Source organism: Schistocerca gregaria, chromosome 4 (assembly GCF_023897955.1).
Source record: "Schistocerca gregaria isolate iqSchGreg1 chromosome 4, iqSchGreg1.2, whole genome shotgun sequence".
Classification (NCBI taxonomy): domain Eukaryota; kingdom Metazoa; phylum Arthropoda; class Insecta; order Orthoptera; family Acrididae; genus Schistocerca; species Schistocerca gregaria.
The window spans coordinates 327,229,653-327,243,969 of record NC_064923.1 but is presented as its reverse complement, the minus strand read 5'-3'; the positions used below and the strand labels follow the sequence as shown (position 1 = coordinate 327,243,969).

General features: G+C 38.4%; 1 protein-coding gene across 1 annotated transcript in view; it reads right to left on the bottom strand.

Moving 5' to 3' along the window:
• LOC126365740 (RNA polymerase-associated protein CTR9 homolog) overlaps positions 1-14,317 on the bottom strand; it is a 105,827-nt gene that overhangs the window by 18,297 nt on the left and 73,213 nt on the right. The window contains exons 12-14 of the mRNA XM_050008190.1: positions 13,349-13,497; positions 3,579-3,695; positions 1,530-1,675 (exon numbers count right to left, since the gene is read on the bottom strand). Coding sequence (XP_049864147.1) covers positions 1,530-1,675; positions 3,579-3,695; positions 13,349-13,497 — 412 coding nt within the window. The remainder of the gene's footprint in view (positions 1-1,529; positions 1,676-3,578; positions 3,696-13,348; positions 13,498-14,317) is intronic.

Sequence of the window (14,317 nt, the reverse complement as noted above, 5' to 3'; positions counted from 1 at the left end):
TATACAGACAATTTTTAACAGAATTCACCAAACTGTCCACAGGAATTATTGCAGTAAAGATACTGGTACCTACGGTTATTGGTTACAAGCTTGGAAAAGCAGTTTTGCAAAATCAATGCTTCACTTTTAGCAAAAGGCATTTGGCACTATTCATTCAGAAAATGTATCATTTTACTAACAGTTATGAATTTAGGACTTGTCGATGGCAAATTACCTGCATTATTCACAGGTTGAGGCTTTCAAGAACATGTGGCGGAAAGACACAAAAAAATCACCCAACCCTGACAAAAAGAATTAGTTGCATACAGGAGGGACAGTGGGGAAAAAAAAAAAAAAAAAAAAAAAAAAAAAAAAAAAAAAAAAAAAAAAAAGAGCGCAACCTAAAACGGGATGCAGCAGGATAAGCATTGCACAGAAAACCTCAGTGGAACGTCCTAGTAAAAGTTTTTTAGATTATTATGCTTTATTTGAATAAAAAATATGTAGATGCTCAGAATTTTCAATGAAAAAATATTCTTTAACCTTTCAATTAAAAATGTAATCCTCAGCCTGCAAGGCACTAAAATTCATGTAGAAAAGGGGCAGGGTATGGAGAGATGGATGGATGGATGGATGGATAGATAGATAGATAGATAGATAGATAGATAGATAGAGAGAGAGAGAGAGAGAGAGAGAGAGAGAGAGATGCAGTGTGTGCCACACCACCACTCAGACAATGACACCAATCAGTGTGTCTGGAACCTCAACCTATATGACAATGCAGATCTAATATTCCAGAGCTTGTTATTATGATACTTTTAACTCACTAACCAACCACCTAGTATGAAAATAACTCTTTGCGATTCAGACTAATCTCAGAATGGGTATAATGGAATTGCTGAAATTTAACAGCCATGGCCACAATGGTGGATCTCCTGATCCTACATATGCCTGTTGTAAGTGATTACCCAGAAAGCCTATAGTTTTCTCTTGGAAGAGAGCAGTCTGACTTGGCATATTCCCCACTAACCCCCCCTCCCAACAAAAACACCCTGAACGAATTTTTCAATCTGTAGTGGAGCATGCACTGTTATGAAACTTACAAGCAGATTAAAACAATGGGCTGGACCAGGACTCAAACCCAAAACACTGTCTTTTCAAGAGTATAAGAGCAGTCCTCATATAGATAATTATCCAGGCACAATTCATGACCCAGGGTATGGATCGTGCCTGGATGTTCAGTCGATAAGAACACAGACCATTACAATCAAGGCTCCAGGTTCAAGTCCCAGTCCAACATACAGCTTTAATCCACCAGAAAGTTTCACAACAATGCCTGATTCATCCTTTCAAATTTAAGGCATCCTCACACAGTTCAAGAATTTTCAAACTGAGAAAAATACAACAATCTGTAACATTAAAATTTCACATCCACACTTTCCCATTTTAGCATTAGGGCACTTAATTACTTCTGCTATATGATAATATTATTCTGAGCTTAATTTGTACACAGAATGAATACTTAGAGAAATAATAGGAATCAAAAGTACTTGTGCGATAGTCCAAGCTCATGGACAGCCTGCAACACTGTCTCCAAAGTGGACTTCTGATCTTCCAGAATTTGGGTAGCAAGCCTCTGCAGCACAAGGGCAATATTATAGAGGAGTACTGTATCCTGTGGAGCCACACGGCGAGCCTGAAAAATTGAAATGGTGAGCTGTAACTCTACCACTGTGGTATAAAAAGCTCACAGAACATCAAAAGAAACTTCACAACAATGGGTAAATATGCACACATAGTAATTGAAGTCTTGAAATATTTTCAGGATACCAACTGCAGCAACATACAGTGTGCCTAGTGTGTTTTGAGAAGCATATTATTCTACTATCTTCTGGAGAAAAATTACTTCATTATATGATGAGAGAAGAGCACATCAGCATCAAGAAGGCATCGTTAGGAAGAAACATATTTATAAAAATTATATCAAGATTTGTACCTTGACTCTCCACGACGATCATTCCTAGGAAGTATGAGAAAATCGTCATCATTGCGATTACATTTGTCCTCCAGATTGGTTTCCTTCAAACATCACACCCAGATGCACATTAGCTACAGTTTTTCTGGCTACTTTTTCTGATACTTGTTTTTTGCTATTTGTAGTTTAATTCATCACATAATTACAATGGATCACTTCCATCTGCTATGCACTATCTTTTACTTTATGGTGCAAAATAGAATAGTATCTGAAGTACATTGTACTTGAGAAATTTAGTTCCTCACTATAATGACAAGATTTTTCCGATGATTGTTTTCTTACACACATTATGAGAACAATGAATCATATTTGATATTGTAGAATGCCTTACTGAGTATCTCATTTAGGGTAACAGTTCTTAGCTGATAGCAAATTTCACAGATGCATTGTTCTGTCTCTCTCTTCATGATGGGGGACTCTACAGGCTTTTCAGTCCTTTCAACTGCAATGTATCATCTATTCATTATAAGTAATGAAATATTACCTGCAGTACATTGAATAATGAATGTTCACTGACCTTGTTGATTTTTATAGTTACTGCCTCACACTCAATACAGCCTGCAGAGCCCCAAAAAAGAAGGCACAGAGAAAGACAGCAATAGAGATAAATAGATAGATAGATAGATAGATAGATAGAGAGAGAGAGATATTTCTGTCACTTCACTTGCATACGAGATTGTATGCTATCAGTTTTCTTCATTAGTCAGGATTACCAGTCTGTTTTTTCACTCACACTGCTGTATTCTGCCAGATTCCTTGAAAGGTAGTCTTTGTGTTTGCTTTTGTATATCACTGTGGCATATCACTCTTGAAGCGTCAGTGCCTATCTTGTCAGTCAACCCGATGGATCCCTCAGGCTCGTCAGCCAGCTTAGAGTGTGGTGGCCCATGACAACAGTGAACAATTTGCCAAATAAATACTGCTGGAACATGTAGATGGCCCAAACAATTGCAAGGCACTCTCTCTTGGTTGAAGAGTATTTATCTCAGACTTTGAGAGAGTACTAGAAGCACAAGCTAGTACCTTTCAGCACCTTCCCGAATTTCTTTCCTTTTTTTTTCTGTATTGCTGTCAAGTTAAAATGAAAATTTTCTGTGATTCGAAAGTGACTGTGCCGTATGGCACAAACAGGAAATTTGTTCAGCTGACAGGAACCAGTTTACATTTTAATCACATTATTACACACGTATCAACATAAGAAAACAAAATTTCATTGATATCAATGGCACTTGTGTGCCAAGTCAAGACATTTAAACTTTTAAAATAAAAAAACTATGAACATTTAAAAATATGTGATACACAAAAGTATCTAAATACTGGTACTATTTATCACATGCTTCTCAAACAACTGTTTCATGGACAAGAACTGCTTCAGTGTCTCATTATCATCTGTTGCACTTACACTTAAATCTCTATATTGTCTGGAATAGAGTCATTTATTAATATATGTTTTTATCTACTCTGAATATTCCCCCTTTAATTTGTAATCATATTTTCTTATTAACCCTATAAGAACTTACTACACCTATTCAAGTTTAATCACTAAAGAAGGACCTTTAGTTACCTTAAGAAATGTCATTTTTGCTTCCTTCAGCTTCCCTGCCTTGAAGTAGGCTCTAGCTAGATACTGCAACACTTCAACATTGTGATACTTGTAGAATTTTCTTAGGCAGTTTTCATACTGTAAAATAAACATGACAAATGTTGATTATACACTAGTGTAAAGCTCAATACAATGACAAATCATTCAATGAAGACATAAAACAAAACAGAACAACATAAAATTTAACAGCCATTCATCAACTTAAAATAATATATTAATTTAGCTATATCAGTATCTTGATCTAGAAAGGCTTGATCTAATTTAAAATCTTAATACATTCAGAGATTCACAAATGGGAATACAATTTATCAAATTACAAGAAGATAGAGTTGGATGGTCAGTACTCACCTTCAGGATACAAAAGTGGTACTGCTGATACATAGACATAAAATTACAATAACTTAATAAATATTCTAATTTTCAGTAGTATTACTTCCTTGAAGAGGGAATAGGGAGAGGTTGGTAAAGGTAAGGAAGGAAGGAGAGCAGTTCACTCAAATCCCAGAGAGTGAAGAACCTACCAGTTGTGAGGATGAGTGCAGACTGGACAGCAGGCAATTTCCCTGCTTGGGGGAAAAAAGGGCAGAAACCAGAAGAGGAGGACAAAATGGAAACATACTTCACTGACAGGATGGGCATGTGATGTTATTTCAGAGATTGCAATATTCAGCAAAATTTACAAAGAACTTGCCAATGTGAGCCCATTTATCAGTATGATGTTTTACCCCCTCTGGCCTTTACGCATGCACTGATTCAGTTGGGACAGGGGTTATAAAACTGTCATATCCTTTCCTGAAGCAAGCTGGCCAACAACTGTTGATATTCTGGTTATTGTCTCTGGGACACAGTTAACATTTGAGCTGATCTTGAATGTGTTCTATCAAGGCACATATGGGGATCTTGCTGTACAGAGGACTACGTAAACATCACGCAGAAAGTTCATAGAAAAAAGTGCCATGTGTGAAAAAGCATTGTTCTGGAAAAATGGCACCTCAATACTGTCACAAGAGAGGTAACACATGAGGAGACATGATGTCCATGACATTCCATTGTGCCATCATCAGAGTTCCCTCAACCACTACCAGCCACGGCCTGAAGTCAAACCCAATGCAACCCCTCACTATGACACCAGTAGTAACACAGCTGGACCTCTCCAAAGCATTGCAGAAAGGGGCCTCTCCCCAGGTCACCACAATGTTCACCAACTATGGTCATATGGGGTAATATAGAGCTGTAATTCATCATTGAACATAATACAATGCTATTCATCAGCAGCAGCACATGTTTCCCAGTTACAGTACCACTCAGCTGCCTGTGTTGTGGTGTTAATGGAAGCCTATGCATGAGACAGTGAATTTCTAGTTTAGCTGCTGTTAGTTTCTGATGAATGGTGCGGGATAACATAGAGGTTGCTGGAAGACCATTATAGCAGATGTGGACGTGAAGGTGTTACAATGTGCTTGGCACACAATATGGTAATCTCCCCTTGAAGTGATCAGATGTGGTTGACTGGAACCATAATGATGCAGTCCAAAATCAGGCCACTCTCATATTCAAATGCCCCACAAATCTGTGTAATGCACAATACCAATAGCAAGCCAAATAGAGGCCCACAAAAAGACCTGTTTCAAACTCTGTCCAGTGCTGATATCATCATCTTAACAGACTACAGCTGCACAATACAGAAATTAAAGAAACAAGAATTCTCCCCATATTTAGAGGAGCATGGCATTCGATACTGCCACCTGAGGCAAATCCATCCTATTGGCCTTGATTGAATTACAATAGAATCTGTGAAGTCAAGTTGTGAGATGTGTTGCTCACAAGAGTTACAGAGTCCAGATGGCAGTTACAATAGTCGAGGGGTACGAAAAGGAAGCAGTGGTTGAGAAGGGAGTGAGACAGGTTTGTAGCCTATCCCCAATGTTATTCAATCTGTATATTGAGCAAGCAGTAAAGGAAACAAAAGAAAAATTTGGAGTAGGAATTAAAAACCAGAGAGAAGAAATAAAAATCTTGCCAATGGCATTTTAATTATATCAGAGACAGCAAAGGACTTAAAAGGACAGTTGAACAGAATGGACAGTGTCTTACAACGAGAACATAAGATGAACTTAAACAAAAGCAAAACAAGGATAATGGAATGCAGTTGAATTAAATCAGGTGATGTTGAGGGAATTAGATTAGGAAATGAGACACTTACAGTAGTAAATGAGTTTGGCTATTTGGGGAGCAAAATAACTGATGATGGCCGAAGTAGATAGTATATAAAATGTAGACTGGCAATGGCAAGGAAAGCGTTTCTGAAGAAGAGAAATTTGTTAACATCGAGTATAGATTTAGTGTCACGAAGTTGTTTCTGAAGGTATTTATATGGTGTTTGTCCATGTATGGAAGTGAAACGTGGACAATAAATAGAAGAGAATAGAAGCTTCCAAAATGTGGTGCTACAGAAGGATGCTGAAGATTAGATGGGTAGATCACATAACTAATGAGGAGGTTCTGAACAGAATTGGGAAGAAGAGAAATTTGTGGCACAACTTCACTAAAAGAAGGGATTGGTTGGTAGGACACATTTTGAGGCATCAAGGGATCACCAATATAGTATTGGAGGGAAGTGGGGAGGGTAAAAATCATAGAGGTAGGCCAAGAGTTAATACACTGAATAAATACAGAAGGATGTATGTAGCAGTAATTACTCAGAGATGAAGAGGCTTGCACAGGATAGAGTAGCATGGAGAGCTGCATCAAATCAGTCTTTGGACTGAAGATCACAACAACAGATTAATCAGGTTGCAAATGCAACCTATAATGGCAATACCTGGTTGAACTGTCTTCAGAACTTCTGAAACCCAATTTTTGTGTTCTATCATAACAGGAACATTGTTGGGGCAGAAAATCACACAGTTTTCATTTGGTATGGTATGAGAATTCAGCTGTGATAACATCAGGTATCTTATGTTTTGCTCTGTTGAGCCCCTGTTTAATGCTAGTATGGATAGCACAGTGTTCACTACTTCTTCCCACAGAATACCATCGAATGTAACAACAGGATACAACTTGACATTCGTATCATTGATTCCATCTGTTGACAAAGAAAATGGCCTGTTCTGAAAGCACTTGAGAAATTAAGAGGAAGCATTTTTTGCCATTTTATTTACACTGCATGTTGTCTTCATGTGACCAAAGCTATATTTATTTTTAAATAAAGCACCAGCATGATCAGCCGCACTTAAGGGCAGACTGTGTTCCACCAAGAAGGAAGTAAACAGACACTCAACCCTATTTATGTCACTGTCAACGTTTCCAGACGTGTCGAAAAAGGTGTTGATTTTCTCATTATCTCCTTTCGATTTAACATAACTTACGTGTTTACCACACTTCACATGATTACTTCAATCGTTTCTTCCACTACGTGCAATTTTAATATCACACCCACATACTGTGTAAAAGGCAAAATTTTCTCCCTTTCCTGATTTTAGTATGCATGGAAAATCATCAGAACTTGATTCTTTCAATGCCTGGAAGTACGGTTTCTTGTTAGATTTATTCACGAATGTGGCAATAGGAATACAGCATATGACAATGTCTGAGAACAAATGTCTTAGAGTTTACTGAGACATCGAAAGGAACCTGGATCACTGGACATCACATAAAATTATAACAAACACTCGAGGCATTCAAACACTTCACAAACAAAGTCTTAAACCATTAAATGAACATGCCACCATTCTCGTGAACAAAGATTACTCATGTGGTAAAAAAACACACACACATGTGGAACGAACGTAATTAGTCCACACGTGGTCAAAGTATATGGGTTAAATTACAACAAGTGAACAGAGCAGAATGAGGCATTTGCAGAGACAGCCTGTTGACACATAAGATTCACATGGAAAAACTATTATCCTGACTTTAAATTCGATTCCAATGATGCAGAAAATATTACACAGTTAAAAGTACTTATCGTATCAAAGAATGAGTTACTGACTATCATAGACTTGCCTTTGACCCACGCAAATAATCGGTTGCATGGAGGAGTTGTGATATTGAATGTTTACGTTTCACATTTTTGTCCACAAAGTCATAAAATGACACCGTCCATCCATAAAACCATAAAATGTTGCAATTTCTGTAAATTTTATGGATAAACAGTAAAAGCTGGTAGGCTTGCAACAGGTTATCGGATGTGGTCAATCTAAACTTTATGTGTATATTTGCTCTGACTGATACCCTAGTAGTGGTCATGTTATTTTGGAATGTTGGGTAAAACACTTATCAGCTGACAAGTCATATGCACACTCATCATATCCATGGTTATTCATGATGATGATGTGAGGAGAGGTGAGGTGAGGGGAGGGGAGGGGTGCTCAACATCATGGTCATCAGTGCTGTGATGAAAAGTTGGCATGCAAAACTCGTAGGCGGGGACAAAGGCGGAGCAGTTTATAATGTCAAAGTCTGCCTCCCTTCCCCAAAATTTAGAGATGAGGCATGACAGTTCACAAAATTTCACCACTCTTTTAACACTGGAATGAGTATCTGGGAGGATGTTGGGTAAATCTCCATCGAAACTGGAGGCTGCCCTAGTATCAGTATATAGGGCACATGTCACCAAAATACGCTGAACTTAAAGTGGCACACCACAAACTTCACAGTGTTGGTGCTTCCCACCAGGAGAGGAAGTCACGTGTTAAAGGGCATGACCAATGCGCAGTCTGGTAAGCAGAACCTCCATCCAGCACTGAGGCTGACATGAAGTCCACCACGTCTGTGTGGTCAATTTGAGCAACCACAGTCTGTTTTCTGTCACCTGCAACCATTCAGTCTCCTACTGTCAGAAAATGAGATGATGGCATACAATGGGATGGGACATTGATGGACAGCACCATCCCAACAACCTTAGCCCTATCTCCAGTAATATTATCCTTCCTGTAAAGGTGGTAGCCCTGTAATGCAGGTGTCAGTGAGCAAGATGCATTTCTTGAAAGCAGATGCAGAACAGGTTCTCCTGGACTAGAGGCTGTAATTCTTCCAAATGTGAGCGATATCCATTTGAATTCCACGGCAACACAGAAGTCCATTGGTTAATGATGGTTGTTCTTTTCTTTCTCCCTCAGAGTCAGTGATCTATCGCGGAGGTCAGGGGGAATGTTAGCCAGTTCCTGGCTCTCCGGTTCCTCCAACTGGAAGTCCATATCCTTGGGAGCATAGTTACCATCAGAGAGGGAGAGAGCTTGCCAATCTGAAGGTTTAACTACCACTTTCTTCAACTTGAAACTATTTTTCAAATGATGTTTTTCTTTACTTATGGGAGGAGATGGTTGTTTGGGTTGAGAGGATGGCTTAGTAGGCTTCTGACGACGGGCAGTGGTATGCGGTTTAGGTGGTAAGCCCATTGCCGACAGCTTCTGAATGACTTCTGTTCCAAGCATAGCATTTACCCCGCAGGTACACTGAGAAGTGCATGTGCTCATACATGGGTATGTGTTCTGAGTTTGTGTGGAGGCATCACACTTGGCGATTGGTGTTTTAAGGGCTGATGCAAAAGAAGTAGCAAAAATTGGAGATTGCATTGCTTGAAAGGTTTTCTAGCTTCACTGTAGGGTATGTGTCTCTTGACTTAACTCCTGAATTTTTCTTTCCTCATTGTAAACCTCACACTTTCTGCTCCACACTAGGTGACCCCAGTAGCAGTTTACACATTTCGGAGGAAGTGTACAAAAACTGCCCCGTGAGCTGAGCCTCCAAAACTGCCACATGTAGGCCTCCCATTACATCCCATAGTGGAATGGCCAAATGTTTGACATTTTAAGCATCACATTGGGTCAAGAACAAATGGGCGAACCTAAAGATGGATACAGCCTGCAAGGATACTTTCAGGAAATTCTGGAGTACTGAACATTAGAATAAATGTTGCAGATTTTTCCAATTTGCCATTGACTCTCCTCATATAGTTCTGCACTTCCATGACACTCATATTTTTTCATTCTTCACCTAACTCTGGGGGGTCCACCTCCATTATATCAGAGCAGGTAACCACGCTCTTACTAAAGTTAAGTGTGTTATGTAACTGAGCCCCAACTGAGTAGTCACCTAAGGCCTTCCATTCCGGAAGCTTAGATGCTTGTATTGAATTAGCAGTTTCAATTAGAAGTGTTCCGTTATGAAGTCATTTGACACTTTTTAGGGACCCAACAATACCTTCCAGTGCTTGGGAATATAGAAAGGGGAGATGATCTCAAAAGTTCCTCGTTCTTTTGATTACAATAAAAGAGTTATCACACACTAACACCCTGTTACTATGATTCTGAGACATCTTTTGGGAGGACTGATCAACAGAGCTCTCTTTTTGATGAATGGGTATAGGTACTACCTGACAGTACACCCATGTCAGGAGTAGTAGTTTAACGAGACCATTCCACGGGGATCCCACGAAACGCAAGGGAAACAATCATTGACTCAGGCAGAGCCCAGCACGCCTGAGCATGACTTATACCAATGGGTGCTCCAGAGGTTTCATGCTAGAGACTAATTTACCTCAACAGCCATTCACCTCATCAGCATGTAGCACATCTTGCTCAGGGTCCAGGCAGTGAAGCCGACATCCCTGCTCTCCAAAACACACAACATTCCACTGCTGCGCTGCATGGTGGTCACTGAAGTTTGCACAGAGCTTACAGTAACAGAGAACTGATGGCACTTACCAATCTGCAGCTCAGGAACCGGGGTCATCATGTCTGTACCCAGCAACCAAATGCTGAGCCGCTGGGGGGAAACCCCATGGCTCTGAGTTATTAGTAATGAGTTTTGAACGTACACAATAATATTGTTCCTCATCGAATTTGGTTTTGCTTTGGTTAAATATACACCTGCTGCTGCAATATTTCTGTTCTTTAGATGAATAACTAGTTGTTAACTAAATTTAGTATCAATTTTTTGTCCTTTTGTTACGGCCTCTGTAAGACCATGGGTAGAACCTTTGTGGATGTTTTCTTTCATCTTCTCGTCCCAGAATATCACCCCTTTCCTTTTTCTTCTGAGATCTTCAGTATCCTCTTCTCTTGCTTATTCTCCTGATGGCACTCCAATCTTTGTCAGCACCCTTTTCTTTTGTTGATCTCTGGCACAGTGCTAGGCATTTACTTGCTTTTACAATTTTCCTTCCCTTTCACCTCGAGTCATATGTCAGACAAATCCTTCCAGAGTTCCAAAAGAAAATTTCTGTCTCTCATCTTGTCTTCCACAGTGTCTTGGTCATTCTGTCTGTATCGATTTACATCACGTCCTTGGAATTCTACCATTTCCGGTCTGATTACTTCGTATTTTGTACTTGTAACACAGTTGTTCCCAAAGTTTTCACATCCATTTTCACCAACTCTTTTAGAGTTTTACATCCACGCCATGTCTTTCCCAATCTTCTTTATCCTCTCTCGACTGTCCCCTCACTGCTCCCATTTCTTCCTGTTCTATATTCTTCCAGATATTTAAATTTTGCTATCTCTCACAGGGATCCTTCTAGTGTTTTCCAGCCCACAATGGTATCCAGTGTCTTTGCCTTGTAGGCTATGACCACTCCTACCCTTCTGGCTATCTTGATCACACTGCTGAGTCGTTTCTTTTTATCTTCTTCCATCTCAATCACTTTAACTATGTTACCTACAAACAGTCCACTTGAGTCATATTCTCTCTTTGGTACTTTCTTTTTGTTTTGTTTGTTACTCTCCACTGTCCGATCACTTCAACCAATGGTATGTTGAACAAAACTGGTGAAAGTCTACCTCCCTGTTTGACACTTGTCTCATCCTCAGTCTCTTCCATTCCACTATTATCAAATACCCTCCTGATTAGTACGACACAACATGATTCTGTACCAATCTTCAGCATGTACATGGTCTGCAGGACATACTGCTGTCTGTTGCCCTTTTATTGTAAATGTAAGGCATACTTTTCTGTCATTCTGATCAACTTCATTTTTAATAATAATGGTTTCACTCCCAAGAGATGATTAAGTTCAAAAAAAGAAGTATATAACCAGATGAACATATATGTGGCATCCTCTGTGCCAATCACTTGAACCAGCATCATGGAGGCTGCTTTGTTGGTATCCAATGGCTGGCACCCTCTGATTCAGTCTAGATTAACATATTGTTATTTTTCATACTGAACTGAACCTCCCTTTCTTTTTCTTTAGCAGTTCAGCTACTCCTTTCTCACAAAATTCATACTGCCTTTCTCTAAAATCCATATTAATATTTTCAATACTGATATCTCTTATCACAACACTCCATTTCACAACAAGCCCACTAAAAAAACATTACCTTCCTTCAACCTGACAACTGCCTCCTCTCCCACAGACTTGGACCATGTGAAAAACAGATTTATTATGTTACTAAACATCTAATTAAATTTAATGTAAATTTTGTGTTCCAAAACTACCATGATGAGCTCACGTGTAAGCATATTCTGTACTATCCACTGAATCTTCCACAGTATAATTGTTATGCTGCCTCCTTACCCCATATCTCTTACCCGTGTATGTAACCTATTTGAAAAACTGGGCAATGCACCATGTCAGTATCATGTTCAGATCCACAATTGGCAGTACCATGCATAGAAGAGAGAATAACATCTGTGAGAGCAGGCAGTTTATTTTCCCTTTTGGCATCTCCATACTCTTCTGCCACTTTCTTCTCTCATTTTTATCACAATCAGCATTTTTGCCTGTCACGTTTCAAAATTCATCTCTTTTCGTTTATTATTCACAGTTTTATCTGTATCCTATTTCTGTTTAATGTGTTCTTTGTTTCAATTTTATGTCTGTAAACTTTTGAGCTTCCTCTTTATCTCCAGCCTACTATCTACCAACAGTTCACTATCAGTACTCTCTAAGTTTTAAATGTTAATTAGTCCAGTGTTACGCCTGGAAAACACATGAACCCATTGCAACTTCTGGATCCTTGTGTTTCTTCTGATTGTGGCTTGTGGTAATGTTTCCTTTTTTGCAATACCTGTATTTTTCTCTCTCCTTTTTTCCCTTAAAGTTTATCCCACATGTAGCCTGATCTGCTAATACTTGCTAATCACCCATCTATTATTTGCAAATTATTTTTGTTTCTTTTGTCCAATGGAAGGAAATTTGTGTAGGTTATCTGTTTATAAGCTGAATGAGTTTTTTCTGTTTACACTTGTATTTTAACTTTTTTTCAAAATGAAGATAGGAAACCCATAACTTGAGTGGCCCAGGTTTTTATTTCTCTTGATGAAGGAAATGATAAAAATTCCACAAGCATGAGAACAATTATGTTCTTGTGTATAAAGCCTGCTTCAGCCTTTGCAATTGAGAAAACACGATTTTTCTGCATCTAACTGTCAATTCTTTATACTTTTCTAGATTATGTTTACTTACGGGATGTTTAATAAGAGATCCAAAGGCCACATGAAGACATTCAATAGCAGCAGAACTGTACAAGCATCAAATTAACCATATTTTCAATAAATTAATAAGAAGAAAAGAAGGAAAGAAGATGGGTTTACCACACAGAGTGCACTATTATTCAAGACACAAATTTCTAATACAACAATAAAATGTCAGTGTCTGCAGTAACTTTTCTGTAATTAAGTCTCATTTGTTAAACAGTTAGAAATAGTAAGCTTTCGGCATTACAAATCACTTTTCCATACATCTGTGTAAATGAAGATATTACATATAAGTATGTTTGCACACTCACCATTTGTATTGCTCCAACATACTGCTTCTGTTCTACATATATGTGGGCAATGTTTAACCAGACATCACAGAAGTCCGCAGTGGCTTCTCTTACTTGTGCAAATATGTCACGGGCTTCATTGATGCATCCCTTGTGTGCTAAAACAGCCCCTGTAAAAAAATTCAGAAGGCTTGCTGAATGATATGACCTCTTCTTTTAATGAAAAGGACAGTTACTGCAAAACGTGGATTCTTTTTCTTTTTTTAATGAATAGTATGATGTGTATTCAAATACACAAACTGTTCCTATTAAGTAACACCAGAAATACATACATCTAGCATGAACTGAAGTAATCAAAGACTAATTTTGAAACTTTATTGTATTCTTCTGCTGTATCTAGGAACTGTCGTATCACCAGCATCATCATTCTCTTCTACAGCTGTTGCTTCTCCACACACACACACACACACACACACACACACACACACACACAGAGAGAGAGAGAGAGAGAGAGAGAGAGAGAGAGAGAGAGAGAGAGAGAAAAAAATTTAAAAAAGGTATAAAAATGACAATGGTAAAGAAGACAAAAATACCTAAGGATATTTAATTTTGAATAATAAGTAAACTGTTTTTGTTCCATTGATTTTTTTACTTATTAATCCGCCTTAAATATGGAACTGTCCTAACAAGAAGTGATGGAAGAATCCATAACTATGGATATTTATTAACACAGTTGAATTTTTTTGTGTGTACAGACGATATTCTCAAATCAAGAACACAGTTTGAAAATTAATTTGCAGTAAAATATACTGCTTCATAAATTACAGAACTGAAGTTTCTAAGCAGCACAGTCAAGACAAACAACAACCTGTTTAAACCATTAACATAATCTTCTCATTAACAATACTGATTAGTTTAAATAATCATTTTCATTTCTTAACATACAAACTTAATAGTTCAGTTTCCAAAACTATTGTCACACTGTTACTG